The sequence below is a fragment of the Labrus mixtus genome, chromosome 9 (genome assembly GCF_963584025.1).
Source record: "Labrus mixtus chromosome 9, fLabMix1.1, whole genome shotgun sequence".
In the NCBI taxonomy this organism is placed as follows: Eukaryota; Metazoa; Chordata; class Actinopteri; order Labriformes; family Labridae; genus Labrus; species Labrus mixtus.
In genome coordinates this window covers 19,438,323-19,460,474 of record NC_083620.1, presented here as the reverse complement: position 1 = coordinate 19,460,474, position 22,152 = coordinate 19,438,323, and the positions used below count along the sequence as shown (strand labels likewise).

Below are 22,152 nucleotides of genomic sequence, written 5' to 3'. Positions count from 1 at the left end.
ATGAATGTGACTCACAGAAATGTGAGGAATAACAGACTTTGTAAACGTTCAATGGGAACAAAAGCATCTATGGATGTTTACATTGAAACAAGAATGGTGGTTGATGTCTCAGATGACTACACAAGTGTCTTGTCTCTGTAGACCTGTGACAGTTTAGGCAATTCACTCTACATCCACTGCCTTTTGGGAAAATTCCTGTGAAATCTACTGTTCCTTAACAGCTTAACTTTCATGACAAGAGGACACGTTGGCGGACATGATTTTCAAGAACTGACATTTTTAATCAAAATTATTGCAACTCTAAAAAAAAAAAAGGGATTGCCAGAACTTTAAGCCCTTAGCCTGTGTAGATCAGAAACAATCTGAGAACTCTAAAGCAGCCAGTCAGGCCTAGTGGGGTTAGTTAGGTGCCAAAATAAATGATACTGTTAACCCTTTTTACACCTGTACAGTCTGTCTGATCCACCTGCTTTTTCACAGCTAGAACTGCTGACTGCTTTAGTTGCAAAGCTTAACAAGTAAAGGAAATGGTAAATGGACTTGAACTTGTATTGCGCTTTTCTGGCCTTCTGACTACTCAAAGCGCTTTTACATGGTAGGTCCTGCCTACCCATTCATACACCGATGGCGGAGGCTGCTTTGTAAAGTGACCATCAGAAGTAACTTATCCCATTCATACACATTCATACGCCGCTGACAAAGCAGCAGGAGCAACTTGGGGTAATTGTCTTGCCCAAGCACATATCGGAAATGTGGCTGCAGGAGCTGGGGAATCGAACCCCTGAACCTTCTGGTCGAGAGACGACCAACTCTACCAACTGCTCAGTGAAAATTGTTAATTTAATGCTTTGACCTCAAAATGTGCTGTGGGCCCTTAATGTTTTTCATGAAAGTAGTTTCTGTAGGTCTATTTTTAAATGTTTTCCCCTTTGTAGTCATATACCATACATTAACTTTGTTGAAGTGCGTGGTATAATACTAATTAGATAGATCATTTTGGATATTAACTTTTCTTATTTTTCATATCTCCTGTATGAGGTCAAATAAACTTACGTTATCAAATTTAACATTGCATTACATTACAATAGATTTCAGCTTTGACTGCAATTAGACCGTGCTGTACGATGAGTCACTCTATCAAACAAATGCAACACCTGAGCAGTATCATAACATGTTATGACAGTAACATAGGAGGAGCCCATTTTTTTATGGAAGGGCACGTCGGGACACAGCTCTTGCATGCACTGGGCTGTAAATGGCTCACCAATCCCACGGTTAGGAATAAAACTTGATGATCTGTGACCCACTTGTATTTTGCTGGGAGGGAATCCACCCTGATATCAATTTCTTCAATGAATATATGGTGTTGTTATACAGATTGTGTTTTTAAGGTATCCGCTGACATTTCATTGATACCTCCAATATAACTTACTTTTTCTTTTTTTACTTAGGTGTGGTCATACTTTTTCTTTTTTTCCCCCAGTCTTCCTGTCCTTGGACCGGTTTAATAACTACAGTGCAATTGTGCGTTCCCTCTTGAGTCTTCAAATACCTAATGTAGAACTACATAACAAATCATCCATTCAAGCTTTAAATACTTTCAGAAAAAGTACTCATAATGAACACAAGGACACACATAATGCTGCATATGATAGAATAGTATTACTGATTCAAGTGTAAGCAGGATTATAAACCCATTGCTGGTTTGATAAGTATTCTGTTTTGTGCTGTAATATTTAGGTTTTTTTTATTTATCATTAGGATTATAATAACATAAGTTGAAGTTTAGAAGTCTAGTCAAAGGCAATCCCTAGATCAACTTAAACCAGACAGTAATAAATCATGTTTTACATTATGTATGAGTAAATTAATATAATGATATATTGTTAAAATTCATATTAATAGAATAATAAGAGTAAACAGCTATTGTTACTCTATGTAAAATAAGATAATCCTGTCTTTGTGAGGGTTTTTTTGGTTTCCGTTTCCAATTACAAAATGTCATTGTGTGAGGTTTAATCTTTTTTAAATAAGCCTGTTAAAGCTAACAAAAGAACTGAGCCATCTAGTGATTTAACATTGCTATTGTAGTTGGAGAGAAAACATGGTTCTAATTTTTACAAGCTAAAAAGATTAGATTTATATGTTACAATTCTCTTGTTTTTACTCATAAGTAAATTATATGTGGAAATTTTATGCGTAAATAAATGCAATATAATCATGGGTTTAAGGACATGCACTTTACGCCGATCCTGTATGAGTCAGTGCTGGGGTTGGGCCACCCTGGTCAAACAAGCCCTCCTCACACGTCCCTCTGTTCCCTCCCTGTATACCCTCTCCATCACTGTTAGTTCCTGATCAGGTTTATTGATATTACTTACAGTCTTGGTAGCAACTGGCTGCGGAAATGAAAATCCAGCGTTCTTATTGGCCCATTTGTAAACGCAGTGACATGATGATGGAAGGGGATTGGCCAGCATCGCTCCTCCCGTGTTCCAGAGAGTTCTCAGTGAGAAGCAGGAGGCGCGGCCGCTCTCACACACTGACGCAGACAGACAGACAGACAGACAGAGAGACAGACAGACAGAGAGGGGATCTGTGACCTGTCACAACTACACACTCAGGGTGAAGTCGGCCTGCAGTATTAAAAAAAAAGCCGCTACTTTAACGCTAAGGCAGTGAACGACATACTTTACACTAAACGGAGGTGAGTATAGCCAGGTGAAAAATGAGTGTTTGTAACTTTTGCTGCTGTTGTTAAGAACTACAGGCTTAGCTTATTGACTCTTAAGACATTACGTTTATGAATTGATGACACCATTAAGGCTTAATCTACGTCATTGGTTAGCTAACTTGTTTTTTTTTGTCGTGTCACTGAACTCAAGCTAACATCGAAATACAGCTGCGACTCGTTTTATACACAACGACGTCTCGTAATTGCCAAATGTATTTCGAAAACCTATTTTTACGTGTTGAAGTAAGTTGCTCACTACAGGTGTGAAATGATGCTGCTAAACAATATTGACTGAAGTGTTTCCTGCTTAGCCTCCTCCCGCTGCTTCTTCATGGCCCGCTTTTGCACTGAGATGTCGAAGAAAGATAAAAAAAAAAAAAAAAACCAAGTCGCTAATTAAAGTTATGCAACATGTAGGAAGTGAAAGCAATAGTCCAGAAAGTTCCCAACATCCTGAAATGTGCAGAGACACGCCCTCATGTACTGAGGCTGCTGCTGACAGCTAAGCTAAAGATGCAGCAACACACACACTCTTAACCCTCTGTCAAACCTTTTCTTTAAAGTCTCTTTAAAAGTCTTTAAAAAGGGGATTCCGCTTACAACGGATTGAATACATTCAGGTACAATCATGTGCAGCAGACAATGTTAGATTTAGCAGAAACCTATGCATGAAATTGAATTAGGCTATCGTATTTCTTATTAGACTGACATTTTGAAAATGCAAATAAAAATATTGGTTAAAAAAAAAAAAAAAAAAGACTGACATTTGGTTGAAGGGTCACCTTTTTTCACTTTCTTCTCTTTCAAATATACGTTATTTTAATTTAAAAAAAAAAAGAAAGACCAAACTTTTTGACTTGTGGAGATCAATCAGCAGCATGTTCAACAACCCAAATGTCATTATTTAGTTTCTTTTTATTTCACTGTTGAATCTCTTTTCAACCCCCATCCAAACTCCGAATCATACCGTGTGAGCCCTGTAGCCTTCAGAGATTATCAGCATACTGTTATTGTTCGTTTACTATCCGCAGACTTTTTTTTAATATAAAGATCATTCTGACAACTTGTTGTTCACACTTTAATTTACATCCTGTTAAACTTGATCTTTAAACCTTTGCATCTCCACATTTCTTACAGCCCCTTGCTCCCCTCTGCAACAGCCTTATGCTCCACTCCCCCCCTCACAAACTCCCTTGTGGATTACCAATAGGCTAACGTTACAGTTTATTGATTCTGCTGCTGTAGCAACGGTAAACATAAAGCTGTTCCAGGTCATCCATGGTTGCTTACTGAGTCATCTTGATAAATGCATTACTTTGTGTAACTAGGCTCGTGTCTTCATTCATTTTATCAGCCTGTTTTTCAGAGTTTCTTTTATAAACTGTATTCCAATAACTAGTTAACCCAGCTCTAGTTCTGCATCTATTCACTGACATGTTCTTACCTTTTTTGCAACAACTCAAAAACTATTACATTTATTGTCGTAAAACAGGCAGCTTCTGGATCTTTTGTAATACGAGGCAGAAAGATACCAGCAGCTAATTAGAGTGCTGATGAAGATCCAAGTTTGACAATTAACACTTTAAAAAACAGTTCAGCCACTGAATTGATGGAGAATAGTGTCTGGTGGACAAACATGTCAACCAAGTGGCTAACATTGCAGCTCAGATATGATACCATAATAAACTCAGCAAAATGTTAGTTCAGAAAAAACAGCCTTTTATTAAAGGCTCTCTGCTTCCTGTTGTCCGGTGTTGCCATAACAAGAGAGCTGACAGGCTGTCAAACGTGGGAGGCTTGAAAACAGGTGCTGTGGACCCTCACTTCACTGACACAGTGTGTTTCCACTTCTGTTTGAGCTGTTCAGAGTCTGATAATAGACTCATTACCCAACACTACAAATGTGCATCACAGATGCTTCCTTCAGTCCTCAGAGTGGGCTGGAGCTTCTCATCTTCCATTTACCCAGATTTTCATTCCCATGCCAATATATGATCAACAGCTGATCCTCTTCATGTTCTCAGGAATCATGTCTAAGGGACCAGCAGTGGGCATTGACCTGGGCACCACCTACTCCTGTGTAGGGGTGTTTCAGCATGGCAAAGTTGAGATTATTGCCAACGACCAGGGAAACAGGACCACACCCAGTTATGTTGCCTTCACTGACACAGAGAGGCTGATTGGAGATGCAGCCAAGAATCAGGTGGCTCTGAACCCCAACAACACTGTATTTGGTATGAGATGTTTTTTTTTTTATAGACTAATCAAATATGATCATTTAAAATGCTTCTGCTCCATGTTTTAATACTTTTTATTGTCCTTCAGATGCAAAGCGTCTCATTGGACGTCGCTTTGATGACAGTGTTGTCCAGTCAGACATGAAATACTGGCCATTTACAGTCGTAAGCGAGGATACAAAGCCCAAAGTTAAAGTGGAGTACAAGGGCGAGACCAAGACCTTCTTCCCAGAGGAGATCTCTTCTATGGTGCTCATTAAAATGAAAGAGATCGCAGAGGCTTACCTCGGAAAGGTACACTTGTGTTGTGTCTATACAAGTATTCTTAAGAATTATTTGTTTGTCTTTGACTATAAGTGCTTGAGTAGACTCAACTTACAAAAATATTTTCAATCTAACAGTCTTAATAGTCTATGCTGCTACTAAAAATATTGAATCCCTTTTCCTGCAGTTATTTACATTTGAAAATAATACTCTGGATCTGTGAACTCTATTTAAACAAATACGAATTAAAACTGTAAACTTAATGTTGAGAGTGTGAACAGGTATCTCAACATCTCTACCTTCTTCTTTCAGACTGTGTCAAATGCTGTAGTGACTGTGCCAGCCTACTTCAACGACTCTCAGCGCCAGGCCACCAAAGACGCAGGGACCATTTCTGGGCTGAATGTCCTTCGTATCATCAACGAACCAACTGCTGCTGCTATTGCTTATGGCCTGGACAAGAAGGTGAAATAACTCTTAGGCTTTTTACAAGACAAGTTTTTAGTTTTAGGATTATACAATTATAGGATATTGACCCACACTTTTTTCCACCAATGAAATTCAGATTTAAATGTGTACTTGTTGATCCTAAGTGCTTCCTGTACAAATTACAGGTTGGAGCTGAGCGAAATGTTCTCATCTTTGACCTGGGTGGTGGCACATTTGATGTCTCCATCCTGACTATTGAAGATGGCATCTTTGAGGTCAAATCCACAGCAGGGGACACACACTTGGGTGGAGAAGACTTTGATAACCGCATGGTCAACCACTTCATCTCCGAGTTCAAACGCAAGTTCAAGAAAGACATCAGCGACAACAAGCGGGCAGTACGCCGTCTGCGCACAGCGTGCGAGAGAGCCAAGCGCACGTTGTCCTCCAGCACTCAGGCCAGTATTGAAATTGATTCTCTGTACGAGGGAGTCGATTTCTACACGTCCATCACCAGGGCTCGATTTGAGGAGTTGAATGCAGACCTTTTCAGAGGAACCCTGGAGCCTGTGGAAAAGGCTCTCCGTGACGCCAAGATGGACAAGGGTCAAATCCATGACATCGTCCTGGTTGGAGGTTCCACTCGTATTCCAAAGATCCAGAAGCTGCTACAGGACTTTTTCAATGGGAAGGACCTCAATAAGAGCATTAACCCTGACGAAGCAGTGGCCTATGGAGCAGGTATAAACCATTTACCATAAAAATACCAGTGCACTTATAAAGATGTATGACAGAAGAGCTAAACGTGTGAAACAAATATTCCACCCATTTGTTGTGCAGCTGTGCAGGCAGCCATCCTGTCAGGCGACAAGTCAGAGAACGTGCAGGATCTGCTGCTGCTGGATGTGACCCCCTTGTCTCTGGGCATCGAGACGGCTGGAGGAGTGATGACTGTTCTCATTAAGAGGAACACCACCATCCCCACAAAGCAGACCCAGACCTTTACCACCTACTCTGACAACCAGCCTGGTGTCCTCATTCAGGTACAACCACCATGATTTCCCCCTAAAATGTATCTTTTTCTTTCTTTTTTTTTGAAAGGTATTTTTTAATGATGATCTGATCTGATATTTGCAGGTATTTGAGGGTGAAAGGGCCATGACCAAAGACAACAACCTTTTGGGTAAATTTGAGCTGATTGGAATCCCCCCTGCACCCAGAGGGGTCCCTCAGATTGAGGTGACCTTTGACATCGACGCTAATGGCATCATGAATGTGTCTGCTGCGGACAAGAGCACAGGGAAGGAGAACAAGATCACAATCACTAACGACAAAGGTAACCTAAAGTTCAACTTCATTGTGTATCTAAATGTCAAAGTTTGATGTTTGTTATTGAGCTTTGTGTCATCTGACATCACATCCCCCAGGTCGCTTGAGCAAGGAGGACATTGAGCGTATGGTCCAGGAAGCGGAGAAGTACAAGTCTGAGGATGAAGTGCAGAGAGAGAAAGTGACGGCAAAGAATGGTTTAGAGTCGTACGCCTTCAATATGAAGTCTACTGTGGAGGACGAGAAGCTGAAGGACAAGATCAGCGACGAGGATAAACAAAAGATTGTGGACAAGTGTAACGAGGTCATCAGCTGGCTGGACAAAAACCAGGTAAGAATAAAAATGAACTATGGCCACTTCAAACAGTTTTGCTAGCACAGATCGATTCTCAAACCTTTCTCTGACTCTGGCTCTATTCTCAGTCTGCAGAAAAAGAAGAGTTTGAGCATCAGCAGAAGGAGTTGGAGAAGCTGTGTAACCCCATCATGACCAAGCTGTACCAGAATGCAGGTGGTGCACCCGGAGGGATGCCAGGGGGGATGCCCGGCGGATTCCCAGGAGCTGGTGGCGCCCCTGGAGGAGGAGGAGCCGGCCCCACCATCGAGGAGGTCGACTAAACTCAAAGGCTGTCAATACTTGCATGAGCCTGTTCTCTTTCCTCTGACAAAGGTTGGTGTGAAGGGTGATCACAGTCATATATCATACAAATTACTACATTGTAACACTCAGAACCTTTAACCAGCTTACTCAGCATACTTTTTTATTTCTTTTAATTTAATTCAGCACTCTCACTGTGGTTTTTCCAGTTGTTGGTCTTTTCAAGCGACTGATTTTTTTGTTCACTTAAACCTGTTCATGTTTGCATTACCATGATGTGTTTTTATTTGAGCTGTTCGTTCTGGCTGTAATAGTCTTTGAAAATACAATTCAATAAAAGATTTTTGGAACTTGAACTCGTTGCATTACATTTTATCACGTTTCATTATAAAAGCAACTTATTCCATGTTGATTTGAACGTGTTAAAGTACACATATTATGCAAAACAACTACTGGTACTTTACTTCACAATTTATTAAAGATTTTTCTTCTTCCACTTTAGTGACATTTGTAGAGATTTGCAGTAACTGCTGCTTTGCATTCATTCATTTTGTCTTTGTCTACATCTGAACTGTGATCTCGTCATTTTTGGGATGAACTTTAACTTGTTTTTGAAGTTTCATCTTTTGTAGTCAACCTTTTTATGTTTGTTTAGGGACTAGAAAGACACAAATAAGAGCTGGAGAACACATCTGTTGACTTGTTAGATAATTACCTTTTTACAGAACTTTTTTTTTCTGAAGGCATATTTTTGTCACTGTACAATTAAGTTGTTATTTAAACCTGACAGGTTATCTGATCCCAAATACAAGGAGCTACTGTAGCAGCAGGCTGATGAAGATAGTGTTGATCCTTTGTATTTGTTTTAGTGATGTGGAGAGAGCAGACAACAAGTACATTATTTATTATGTTGTTTATTTTGCTTATTCATGGATATATATGTTAACAGAAAGTGGTTGTTAAGTTAATATGGGTGTTAATTAGTTCCTTTTGGCCTAATATAATGGACCAGTGCTTATGTGTGTGTGTTGAAGTTTTTTGGCAGGTCAGCGCGAGTTAGAGTTTCTTGGGCATTCGTGCATCCGATAGGCACACATGTAGAAGATTCCTGAAAGAGAATCAGATAATTATGTCTTTTTTTTCTTTTTTTTTGCAAAACCACATTATCTTATCAGTAAGTGTGTTACTTCTCACCTGAGAAGAATGTGAGCACCACTGCCACCCAGCCCATTATGTAGGACCAGGAGAACCGCCAGCTGCCATAGCGTTTACCGTAGTAGTTCACTGTCACTCCTGTGTACACAGCCATGGCCAGCAACACAAAGAAGCCTGCGCAAGAGAACAAGCCTCCAATTAGAAATGATGTACGTCTTCTCAACACAGAACAGAGACTGAGGTTCAGCTGTGTCTGAGGAGCTCACAGGAGATGAAGAAGAGGATGCCCGCTGCAAATGTCTTGTCAAAGCCGTCAAAGGAGGAGTAGTGGATGAAGGCCATGACCCCGATCACGATGCCAATGAAACAGGCCAGCAGGGAGAGAATCATGAAGGCACGAGTGGCATCCCAGTACGCTGAGGGTGAGAGGAGGAAAAAGAGTGACGCCTAAGAGACCAGACATTTGAAGGTATTACAGACAACCAGCACACATTACTTTATTATGTGAGTAGTTGAACGTTAAAGTCAGTCATACTTTTCTTTAGCCGCAAGTTGCAGCTCAAAGTGTTCGGATTTGCACCTGATATGATGAATGAGACTTTTTTCTTGAATTTTGAGGAAGCTAACTTGTGCAAATCAGAATAAAACTCTTAAATTGAACTTCCACACATCTAATAAAAAATATCACAATAACCTGAGAAAAATGGGAGGGTTTTTAAGACAATTTTCTATATGACATACTGTACATATGACAGTATGATCATTTCTAACCTCTTTGCACTTGACTCATCTATATGTTACCACCCTCAAAGCAAAGCTACCCCATTGTTTATACGGATTAGTGCAGAAGTCACACACTGTCAGCAGACTATGACAAAAATAAACCAGGATGTGCCACCCTGCTTGTGCTCATGCTTTGGAATAGAAACCCCCCCCCCCCCCCCTGCGCCTCTCACCGATGCTGTCTGTGTGTGTCATGCATTTCCCAGGCACACAGTACCGCCACAGGCCCTGGTGCATGTAATTGCTGGAGTGACGGTACTGCATCCAGTAGTCAGTTGCCGTGGAGACAATAAGGAGTATGTTCCCGACTCCAGCGCAGAACAACCCACCTCCCATGAAGCTGTACATCCTGCCAAAAAACACACTGACTGACAAACAGAGAGAGATGAGAGCGGGTGAGGGTCTCGCAACATTTGGCCCATGCAACACTTTCTGTTACAAAGGAACAACTGGATATGAGGACAGCCTAAAATTATCCAAATACATTCAGCAGGATCACATGAATACATACATTAGTTAACCGAGGTTGGGCCAAAAAAAAAAACATGTTCAGACAAGATTTTTTGAAACTTATTTTTTCTCTTGTTAAACCAACCAGGTTTCCCAAATTACCAAACATATACACTGAATATGAGGAAAAAGGTCTAAAGTAATGTTAAAAACAATTTGACTTTCATTCAAAGTTGCACCCAGAAAAAAAAACATCTTTGGTTTTGAAAGTTTATAATACCTGGGGTTTTTCCAATTTTAATTCACTTAAGGACCTTTTTTTTTTTTACAAGGGGTTTGCTGACAACTTTAGCGATAAAGAAACACTTTGATAGTCTTTCTAAATATACAAAATTTCACACAGGTATAAAAACAACATTTTATGCTTTTAGTTTTTGGGGTTATAAATGACCTACCTTTATCTTTTACTCAGAAAAAGTCAGAGATTCCAATTTTTGGGGTTGTCAAAGCACCGAGGAGCCCGATATTGCCGTGTGTGGCAGGAAAGTTTTGTTTGTACGAAGGAAACCAAGCGAACAAGCGGCCTGATGGAACAATGGAGCATGCTGAGCCACAACCAATCACAGAGGATGAGTTTTGTGTTTTAGGGAATCTGCTGAAAATACAAAACTGTTAAAGCGCTGCGCACATCTCAGTAATACTGATGACACAGGGCCTTTCATTCAAACCGCTGCACACCCCACACACAGTAAACTCAGGGCCTGCAACAGGCTAAGCCAATGTCAGTGCTGGAAAAGTTGCATTTAACAGAGGCTACTTTTAATAGTGAAAAATGTCTTTCATTCATTCTAATTATGTTTAGCTGATGTGTTTTCGGAAAATCATTCGGTCAGTTATACAGCTAAGAAAATCAGCATTATTTTCATAAAAAATTAGGGTCAGTTCTGGCTTTTAAAACATTTTTCTGGACCAAGTTGTTAAAATAATTTAAATACAAGGTGTGCTGTGTTTTAAATTTACATAAAATCAATCACGTTTTTTTCATGTATAAATAATGAAAGCGCCTTCCCTCTCTCATCATAACAGTACAACAGAACTGAAGGGTTTGTCATCGTAGATTTATTCTCATATATTCAAAGTCCACTAAGCCGATGAAGGAGAATTTATTTAATTATAGATAAAACGTGTTCAGACTCATAGACATTTAAATACATGTAATGGTTTCTTTACAACAGTTCAGTCACAGGACAGTGGGAAGACTTAAAGCAAAATTATGCTTTTATTTTATTTAATGGCGTGCTACTACATCTTTGGACTACATATAATTATCGCCACCTTTGTATAAGTCAGTATAAGGTCACTCCTGTCTGACTTCTTGCTTCTCTTTTTCCCTTTCCTCTTCTTGGCTGCTTCCATCAATGTCCTTTCTCTCAGTCATTTTGTCCATACTAACAACAAAACTAAAACAACAAGAAGTTTGTCTTCACATCTTTCTGACAGACGGGCATTCTGTGTGTCTTTTGGGGTAGTTATCATTCAATGCCAGCAAACTAGTGTAAGATCAGGCATTTAGGACCGTGAATTAAAGTTACAAACAAGTGCACACTCAAAGTTTGAAATTATTTTAAGGTAAAAAAAAGTAAAAGTTGGGTAATGTTTTCTCTTGGCAGAACAGAGAGAGATGAGTTGGCAGGTGTGAGGCTGATAAGTGTCGTGGGTTTGAAAAGTTTCAACAAAGAAGCTGCAATAAAATAATGAAAGTGATTTATCTTTGTTGCCACTTCTTGTAGAGCGTGTAGGAGTTGAAAAGACTAAGAAAGATGGATTTCTTTGTTGTGTTGGAAGTCATAAAGAAGGCCAGTTTGTGAGGAATTTTTCAGAGAGCTTTGATTGAATCAGAAAAGCAACTCGATTTGATTTGTATTTCAGACCAGTCTCCAAAAAAGATAGAACATATTTTCTTTAGTTCCATCACCAGGTCATAAAAAGTAGATATGTCTTCTGATTGAGTCGCATTAGTCTGAAGCAAATTTTAAAACTCGGCTCACAAGTTTTTTAATGGCTAATTTTGGAGTGTGTAAATGTTTCACTGCATAGTATTTTATCATCATTGTCAAATTGTTCTTTTAGTGTGTATTGTGGTGCACTGTTGTGTTTTGTTTTTGTTTAACATGATCTCATCCCCCTCCTCCTCCTCCTCCTCCTCCTCCTCCTCCTCCTTCTTCTTCTTCACCTTCTGGACTGTATTTGTCTCTTTTTCTCATGTCTGTGCTTTCTTATATTTCGTTTTTTACTGCTGCCATTTTGGCCATTTGATCTCAAGCAATTCTTGCCTGGTAAAATGAAGGTAGAATAAAAAAATAAATAAAAAATACCCTAAACCAAAAACAACGGTTTTCAACAAGTTCCTGGAATCCTCAATGAAGTCAAACAATGCACAGAAGATGTAGATGTAGGTGTTTAACTCTGTAACTAAAGGATTATTACTTTCTTTAACAATCACGTTGAAATCACTGTGAAATGAATGAAGGCTGGATTCGATGCAGCTGCTTTAGTCTCAGGGCCTTGGTGGTACTGTGCATGCTGGCTCTCTGTCATACTGTCATGATGTCAAGAAAAGAGCCACCATAAATACTATTCATAATACCCAAGATTTTCCAACAGGTTTACTTTTTCAAAGAGTTTTACTGATAATCAGCTAAATCCAGAATGGAGTCACCGGGCTTCAGAGTCAATCTCATGTCTCAATTTTGACCACTAGATGGAGCCTTTCATCAAGTCTGGCAGGCAGTACTGAATCGAGGGCTTGAATTCCTTTCACATGATTTAGGTTGGAAAAATGTAAGTCTTGATTCACTGACATTCACTTTATGACAACCTTCAGTCTTGTGTCTTTTTATATTTTCTTCTCCTTCCTTTCTATTCTGTTGCTGATGAAAGCGAATTTACAATGAACTTGCCTTGAACTCGGCTTATTTTGAACGATATGAATATATATACATGTAACGTCTGTGAGTTTACTGATCCCACAGCTGAAGGGTCAAAGTATCAACTTCATTAAGGACACTTTAGAAGGATTATGCTGCTGCCTATGGGGCTATTTGAAATCATTCACACAGAATATTTTACTTATTTTATTCAGACATGAGCATGTTGTTATTTTCCTTTTCATAATGTTAGCTATTACAGAAAGTGTTGAACAGTGGGATGGATGGAGGCTTATTGATGGTAATATATCTGCTCCTTTGTGCAACACTGACTATTAAATGATGTGTAATTCAGAGTAATATTTCACTCACTGAATATTTTTCCTATGGTTCATATACGAGTACTTCTGACCTTCACTGTGAAAAAATAAGAATGTGCAGAGTTTAAAAACAGAAGGCCATTTGCACTTGGCCATTTGAATCTCAGTTCAAAACATGAACCGAAGAGCTGATGTTTTTTCTCAAGGATTACAACCGGTTTGGAAGCTCAATGTGGAACCTTGGAACCTGCACTGCACAAACAAATCCTACTGAAACCAGTCTGGAGCGTATCTTCTGAAGTACTGTAAATGTCAGGTACAACACATGATGTGAGAAATAACTTTTTAGAAGAAGAAAAAGAAAGAGTTTATCCATTGGAGTCCATTTGTTAATACATGTTGCAGGTCTGTGTGGGAGGGGTGAGGAGTGTAACCCACAGAGTCTGTAATCCATGCAGGCCTAAAAGCATAACATTGTAGAACCCTTCTAAATTGCATAACCCCTTCAAATTGCATCGGATTACCATTATCCTCACGGCCTGGAGGGACAAAGTCGGTAAATGCCAAATACAGTCAAGTCGAACTCAGTTACCACAGCACACATTTCCTCACCAGCCAAAATACCGAAAGTGCTTCAACCCAAGAAATCTGCTCACAAGAGGCTTATACAGCGCATCAAGGTGCAGACATGAAGAGAGCCTTTTTTTTATCTCCTTTTATATTGCCAACACACTTCAGGAGTCGTACAGTGAGAATACACTCATCTCCTCTCATTAAGCCTCATTCACAAAGATGCCTCCTCAAAAAGCTGAAGAAGCCATTAAATCTGAGCCTACACAGTATCCTGTATCAGAGGAGTGGGTTTCTGTGAGTATGAAATGAGAAAACTCAAAATTCTGTCAGACCTCAGAGACATTTGACTGATGAAAGAAATCTGAGCTTTCTCAGCTGAAAAAGGCATCTTAATCATACAGCACATATAGACACGACTATTTTTATGTCACAAAGATAACATCTTTTGTTCGGTTTACTCAAATGATCTGTACTAAAGTACTAATCTTTTTCAATATTTTACTGAATCAAACACTTTTGTGTCAACTATCTTCATATTTATGACTCAGAGTCCAGCTAGCAGCTCTGTGAGGATGTAACCTCGTTAGTATGGCACTTAGACATATCTGAACTTTGTGCTACATACTCAACATATTATGTCTCAGTAACAAAGCTAGCTTGCTGATGTTCATCAGTCTGCCATGCATCTACTCAGTGTTACAGCACGCTAATTGTCTCTAAATATGAATGACAGAGTTTGATTGTTGGGTGTTAAAGTGAGGTGGTCTTTGGCTATGTGTATATATATATACAATATACAGTCATCTTTTGCACATTCCAAAAAAGTTTTTGCATGATGTTGTATCATTTTTCTGGCTCCACGCCATTGTCTTGTTCAAATTCTCACTATGGATCAGTTGAATTTTACATCAATTATCACTGATTCTATCAGAAACAGAAATGCTTTATTTATTGCCGGGGAGAATTTGGTGAAGAAAAGATGTAGATTTTAAGCAGTATAATTTACAGACATTAACCCGATGATTATCAACTTTTTTACCCTTCCAAATGAAATGAGTTACACAAATTATTCAGACTTGGACTGTGGCCAAGCAACTTAGATATCTACAGTCTAGACTGTCAAGTGTAAGGTTCAGTTCAGTTCAGTTAAGTTCAGATCTTTATTGTCCCTGGAAGGGAAACTTGATTTGCAGCAATGGACACAAAAACACAACAGATAAACAGACATAGGACAGTGCAACACAACCTGATCAAATACAACCAAGAAATATAAAAAATGTCACTGTTCGTTTAGAAGTTTCACTCAAATGGTATAAAGAAATAAATATAAAGTGCAATAGCTCTGCTTGAAAGTGCAGTCAAGGATTTAAAGAAGATCAAGAGCATTAATTGCGTGAGGAACATATGAAAATGTATATCTGTTTGCCTTAGCCCTGGGCAGCCTGTACCTCCACCCTGAGGGGAGAAGAACACATTCCTCTAAGAGAGGATGGTCAGAGCTGGACAAGATGATCCCCTCTTCACCTTTAATGACTGAGTGTGTTTACAGGTCAGATGTAAGCTGCCCTTTACTCTGGTTCATTATGAAACATTAATTAATGACATTAGCAACACCTAAGGAGTACTGAAGAATGTGTTGTTATACACTTTATCAGAGCTCATTGAATGCTTCTTCTCCAATCAAATAACTGGGTCATGTAACTAAAGCTTTGTTTATTAATCACAAAAACAATGTATTTAACTAATAGCATTCCTTATTATGTTTCTGATGCCCATAAGTACGCTTTGAGTTTTGGCTGTCTCCTACAAAAGGTAATGAGGCTCAATGTTATGTAATATAATACTAAACCAAGAGCACAGATTGCTTATATGTACACCCACATTATCAAGTTATTGCCATGAGTTAATTCTACACTGTGCTCCTTAACGCCTACACAATCACATTTCTGACCTGAAGAGGGGCCTCAATTAAATTAGTTATCATGAACGTTTGTACCCCAATTCATGAATATCATTTAATCCTCCGTGAGTCTCGCAACTGAAATACTATCCACAGGTAGATTTCCTTCCCTAAAAATGTCAAATAAATTACACATGAACAGAAATATTTTCATAATAAATGTTTTATTGGTTTAAAAATCTTGACAGAACACACTGGTGATCTACAGGAATACCACAGTACACAGCCACACAGAAATGAGAGAGCATTACAGTAACACACACACACACACACACACACACACACACACACACACACACACACACACACACACACACACACACACACACACACACGCACACGCACACGCACTCACACACACTCACACATGCATAACCACATGATGGTTTATTAACACGTTTTCTGCCTCATGTCCTCTCCAGTCTTTCTTAAAACACACACATCATCATGGTTCCATGGTCAGGAGTAAACAGAAGATACATTCATTAATCTGCTGTTCATTTGTGTGATAGTTACATTTATGTCCCAATGCCTAAAAATACAGATTTCCTTTTTGTTTTTATAACCCCGGATCCATATTTAGTAATATATCTGTTCATGTTTTTTTTTTTTTTTTTTAAATGCAAAGATGTTTATATACATGGAGACAGGGTGAAGAAAATCACAAAAAAAAATAAAGATTCAATCATTGGGAGGAAATAAAAATTGTTTGTGAAAAAGGCAGATGGACAGCCTGGACGCTTTCCCCCTAAGACTTTAGCTTTTCAATAGTTACCATGGCAACAGATTGGTGGTCACAAAGACAGGAATCATGGTGGGAAATGGAGGATGCCATGCCTCGTAGTCTGCGCCTCACTACATGAGGTTCTGAAAGGAAACAAGCAGAAAACAGAGTAATGAAAGCAGGTTACAGCAACAAAAACTCACTGAAGAGCGAGTCGTTTTTTTTGTGTGCAAAAATTCAGAGATACGTTTTTTACTTATATTTTTTAAAATCATAAATGCATGACATATATGTCAACCGTTTTTTTTTTACTTTAGTTTTTTAACCCTGCGATGCAAACTTCGTGGCAATGACAGGATGCTTTATGCTTCTTTCCTTTTTGAGCCATATAGGTCGGCCCCAATCCTAATTGCTGTCTGCCACCTTCATTACATTTGTAATCATTTCCCGTTGTCAGTTAAACGTTATCAGCCAGGCCAGCCCAAAAACACTTCCACAGACACATGATTTTAAGCTTTGGAGTTCCCTGAAAAATATTTGTCTGGCCTTTCTAGTCATAATCAGCTCTGTGTGACCCTATTTAGAACGAAGGAATACGTGGTTGAACCAAATTTTATATTCTGAGCTCATGTATTAAATATTTTCCAACAAAACAGTTTTGTGTTTTTTTAAGTAACTTTTGGGCTTTTTTGTCTTTATAAGATAGGACAGCTGAAGACAGACAGGACTATGGGAAGAGAGAGTGGGGGATGACATGCAAACGCTGCAGTGATTACTTTAGCCTCCTTACATTGGGCACATGACATAACCACCAAACTATCTAGGGCCCCAACACAACTGTTTTGAGGGCAAAAAAGGAAGTGACAATCATCAGTTTGGTGGTAGAAGAAACTGTGAGATGTGTGTGAAGCAATGAGAGCTGTAACAAACCAAATATTCAACATGAACCAATCAAATTTAGTTCACACTGGATATCGTCAAGTTGAGGTTTGACTTTCACTTTATCTACCGTTATTTCTCTTGTGGTGCCCTACGTATCCTGCAATGACTCTCCACTGCACCAAAGACACTGTTCATCCCTCTGAAGCAAAGTCACATGTTCACATTAACAGTGATGCACTGAAACACATTTATGAGACTTTTCTTTTGTTATTTTTTAATTTGTGCTACATTAAGATTGGAAATTTAACTTACAGTAGCCTACATAATTGTTTTGTTGTATGTTGTTAAGTATTAGCTTACATGCTATTGTTAATATGTCTGATAATACAGGCAGTGCCAACATAAAAGGTCATGAACAGTGACAATGACATACTATGTCTATATTTGATGTAAAAAAAAATAATGACCTTTCAAAAGTATTTTCAATTACTGATTATGATTTTGTATGACTTGAGGAACATTTTCAGACTCATTCTTTTCAAGTATGCAATGTCAAGTGACAAATATCTCTGAAAGAGATTCCAGACAATTAAGCCTTCAGAGTGATTCAGGAAGTTCTGATAATAAAAGCAAAGAGGTGGATTATGTTGTATGTTCCGATGTGATTTGTGGTTTGGAGAAGTTTCATCGACCTTTTGACTCTTCTCTCAGTTTTGAAAACATTACATCACTTTCCTCCTTGACATCAACCTCGTTACAGTTATTCTACAATCACACCAACTATAAAAGGTTTTACAAACGTATTTCATTCCTACAAGAAGTGAGTTTCAGGCAGATTTTAGTTGGGTATAGTAACTCTTCAATGATTTATTTCATCCTCATCTGCCAAAGCAGAGATGTTCTTTAAGAAACCCACTTTATTAAGGGGGTGTTTACTGTTAAACTGACAGTGACTCATAACCAGGCAGACACAGTGTCTGCTCAGCAGCTTCAACTATATGGTCTAAGTGTACCTCTTCTCTCCTCCGGCCAGTGGTAGCGGGCCGTGAGAAGGTTCCTCCACCCAGGGACCCGTAGCCTGACATCTGGACGTTGGGCAGGAAGCTGGACTGTCCATATGGGATTACATTCTCATCTGCATGATGACAAACAAATCACTCAAAGGTACAGCTGAATTTATATAGGTTAAGCCCTAAGTAAGGGAGCAGACTGGAAATAGACCCCCTGCTACTAAAAGCAGCGCTACTACGGGATAGTAAGTGTGCAGAAAATGGTGGCAGTTGGTTCTTTCTAAGCTCGAAGGGATTTATAAAAAGCATCACAATAATATTAATACATCTGTTTGGGTTCCAGCTGTTGAGGCAAGATGGCACGAGCTGCTGGGCCATAAATTGTTCTTTTATTGTCTGTTGTTGACAGATAGAGAAAGATGTTACAGAGGACAGTTCTACATTTTGTACTTACCCTCTGATAACCACTTTGTAGGTCCTCTCCTTTGGGGTGAGAAATGTTCTCCCCTCCTCTGAAGAGAGGGCGAGTCGCTACCCTCTTTCCTCTCACTGTCTGTTCGGCTGCGGCTCAAAACGTCAACCAGGAGCTTCAGGGAGTCATCTGTGGGGGGAGGGGCTGGTGGAGGGGGGAGTTCTGCATATGAATAATCAATGATGATTAAAACGCTACAGACCAAAGACGGGAATATAAGTTTAAAATACATATTCAAGGAATGTTAGAGAAAACATGTATTTTTGCTTTTTTGCCTTGAACTGGATGAGACGATTGACACCACTCCAGCTTAGCATTAAGGCTGTAAAATGACTGAACCTGAACTGCACCTGTTTGATACATCTTTTCAAGACAGACTTGGCATAAATTGGCCCTTTAAAGAGAGGTTATGCTCTGCAGTAGTTCTTGCCAATGAACCGTTGCTAGTGAAAACCTCAGGATGTTTGTATGGTATCACTATTTCTGTATTTCTTTATGTCTAAATCTTCTGTTTTAATCCTAAAAGCCTAGCCAAAGACAGAGGTTGCAAATTAGCTACGGATAGAAACCTGTATGCATGGCATCTACTTTGTATATTACATATAAAGTAAATATATGTTCATTGCACATGTACCTGTTAAATAGACTTCTTAAATAAAAAAGTATCTGTAAGAAAAATCTAGCCACACCAGCATTGTCAAGTCTGTGTCATTGACAATGCTGATATGTAGCAGCTAAAATGCTTAAAGGTCACATGTTATGCAGAATACACTTTACCACGTTTTTCTAACACTAATATGTGTCTCTAGTTTGTCTACAAACCCCCAAATTATGAGAAAAGTCCATACTCTCCATTTTTTGCCTGCTCAACTTTTCAGAAAATGTGTGCTCAAACAGGCCGTTTGGAGATTTTCCCTTTGTGACATCACAAAGGGCAGTAACCTCTCCCCCAAGTGGGTGATACTCCTAGGTGTTTGTTCTGCCCTCTGAGTCTGCCTTCTCACTGTAAACAATAAAGCATGGTGCAAGAAAGCCCCTCCAGAGAGGGGCGTGGTCAGACACAGCTCACTTACATTTAAAGCTACAGACACAGAAACAGCCTGTTCTGAGCAGGGCTGATATAGAGGGTTTTATAGGCATGATAAATTAAAGAATCCAAGTGGATTTTTAGTAGGAAACTTATATACTTAAAGGAGGATAATATGTGACCTTTAACATGTTATCAATCTTATCAGATAAGCACTAAAGACATAGTACAGTTAAGGTTGATAAAATGCCATGAGTAGTATTTTGTGCATAAAAGCAACCAGGAGAAGCTGCAGATTTGACACAGAGTGAATAATTAGAGGAGCACAAAGCTTTAATAATTCAGCCCGTGGGTGACACGAAAATGTGTACAAAATTTCCATCCAATTCTTGTCGCGATATTTAATTTATAACCACTGCTGCTAAAGTGGTTAGCAAAGCTTAACAGGAGTCTCATGAAAAGTAAAACTCACATTCCGTCTTTTCTCCCGTACAACAGAAGTAAGTGTCATACCTGGTTGGATGTGTAGCTCTCGCCTTAGCTGTCCATCCTTGGGTGTTCTCTTCTTACTCCTGGATCTGTGTGCCTGCGCTGTGGGGCTCAACTCGGCAGCGGGAGCCAGAGATTGTCCTGACAAGATAGCACACTGATGTCATCCTCAGGAAACTTAGAGGAAACCAAAGAACACTGAGCAGCACTCTGAGCAAATGCGACATGATTTTCATGTACAAATACTTTCTGTTAGGTAACTTCATAAACTAAATTATACATGACACTGTGTGGTTGTGCGCTGCCTCATGGGAAGCCGCTTCAAAAGATGTGAGACGTTGAAATGAATTTAAACTGACCCTTGCTGAGACTCTCTCCCTTCAAATCTTCTGCCCATTGGCGTGTGTGGTACACCTCACTGGCGTCCCGGGTTTTGGTGGTAAACAGATCTGGGTTGGACTGGGAGACCTGGTGACGGGCCAGGAGGTCAAAGTGCTGCTGCCTTGGGCTGTCGCTGGGCTTGTGTGTATCTCGCTGTGGGGAAGACAGTCGGGTTGGTGCGTGGGACAGCTCATCCGGTTTAGAGGGCAGGCTGGAGAGCTCCTCCCTGGAGGTGTCCATCAGGTAGGTCCTGGCAGGCAGCGGGGGACACCAGTCGTCATCTTCCTCCTCAGAGCTAGAACACAAACAGTGAGTAACATCAGTGTGAGTGTGTGTCTCAGAGGGAAACCCCAAAACAAACCTAATTATTTTGTATAAATGAAAGTAAACAAGACAAGGAGTCTACAGCAATGTTAGGGGCTCTGTGAGGCTTTGCAAAGGTGCTCTGAGCTACATGCTAAGTCAATGTGTCCAATGTTCAACCTCTAAGTTAAGCATGCTAGAATGCTTGTGCTGTTTAATAAACCCTAAACATGCAATACTATTGATATACCGGTGACACCAGAGGATAATCATAATGATCTTTTCCTTCCTATGAATGTATGTGCAATAAATTGAGGCCATCCTTCTTAAAGTTTAAGACAATTAATAAAAAAATCCTCATCAATGCCAAACCTCTGGTAAAGAGCGAGATGATCAAGTAAGTCAGGATTCATTCTCTCGGGATAAGTACTTTTTTTTAACCAAACATCATAAAAATCAATCTCAAAATTTAAAAAGGCACTTTTATTTGCAAAGCCCAATGTTGTGGAGTTATCACAAGAGTTGTTAGCTTTCATCCTCTGGAGACCATGAATGTTGGCACCAATTTTTATGAAAAAATGTTAAAACAGGTTGTGAAAACCTCCACCAATGATGACATTCTTGGTGGGGAGGTTAGGGAATCACACTATTCTAAGGGGTTTATCCTCTTGGGACAATAAATACTTGTACTAAATTTCACTGTTATCCATCAAATGATCCAGTCTTGACCATCGTGGTGGATGAACAAACCATAGAGACACACCCTTAACAAGTTTAAGAAAGTAAATAATTACAGAAATAATTCTTTAAAAGATGATCTAGTTTAAATGAAAATCTAAACCACGATTTAACTTGAGAGAACAAGACCTCCTTCGTGCTTTGTGGTATTGTCACTTGAGTGCCATCGGGGGCTAATTTAATGATGGACCTGTCATTGAAAATGGAAAGTACTAATCCAGGCTGTCAGATGGTGGCTAATGTCATTACAAAAGACGCGGCACAGTCAGAACAGCCCTCCGATCCCACCCCGTTATGTCCGCAATCTAATCTGTCAGAACTAGTTAGAGGAGACGCCCCCCTACATAACCCCAAAGCGCAATCTACT

General features: G+C 39.5%; 3 protein-coding genes across 4 annotated transcripts in view; 1 reads left to right on the top strand and 2 right to left on the bottom strand.

Moving 5' to 3' along the window:
- Positions 1-2,536: 2,536 nt before the first annotated feature.
- Positions 2,537-7,947, top strand: hspa8b (heat shock protein family A (Hsp70) member 8b). Its single transcript, XM_061046698.1, has 9 exons — positions 2,537-2,707; positions 4,759-4,968; positions 5,060-5,265; positions 5,548-5,700; positions 5,850-6,405; positions 6,505-6,707; positions 6,802-7,000; positions 7,092-7,324; positions 7,417-7,947. The coding sequence occupies exons 2-9, from the start codon at positions 4,764-4,766 to the stop codon at positions 7,609-7,611; spliced, it is 1,950 nt and encodes a 649-aa protein (XP_060902681.1). The 5' UTR covers positions 2,537-2,707; positions 4,759-4,763; the 3' UTR covers positions 7,612-7,947.
- A 542-nt stretch (positions 7,948-8,489) lies between these two features.
- Positions 8,490-10,560, bottom strand: lim2.3 (lens intrinsic membrane protein 2.3). The gene is made up of 5 exons (XM_061046697.1): positions 10,435-10,560; positions 9,703-9,897; positions 9,013-9,162; positions 8,786-8,920; positions 8,490-8,699 (listed from the first exon to the last, which is right to left on the bottom strand). The coding sequence occupies exons 2-5, from the start codon at positions 9,875-9,877 to the stop codon at positions 8,638-8,640; spliced, it is 522 nt and encodes a 173-aa protein (XP_060902680.1). The 5' UTR covers positions 9,878-9,897; positions 10,435-10,560; the 3' UTR covers positions 8,490-8,637.
- A 5,708-nt stretch (positions 10,561-16,268) lies between these two features.
- zgc:77784 (uncharacterized protein LOC402947 homolog) overlaps positions 16,269-22,152 on the bottom strand; it is a 54,733-nt gene continuing 48,849 nt past the window's right edge. The window contains exons 22-26 of one of the 2 annotated variants that reach the window (XM_061046695.1): positions 20,723-21,039; positions 20,388-20,504; positions 18,830-19,009; positions 18,379-18,500; positions 16,269-16,626 (exon numbers count right to left, since the gene is read on the bottom strand). In XM_061046695.1, coding sequence (XP_060902678.1) covers positions 16,615-16,626; positions 18,379-18,500; positions 18,830-19,009; positions 20,388-20,504; positions 20,723-21,039 — 748 coding nt within the window. In that variant the 3' untranslated portion in view covers positions 16,269-16,614. The remainder of the gene's footprint in view (positions 16,627-18,378; positions 18,501-18,829; positions 19,010-20,387; positions 20,505-20,722; positions 21,040-22,152) is intronic. The other variant, XM_061046696.1, reaches the window with a different exon arrangement.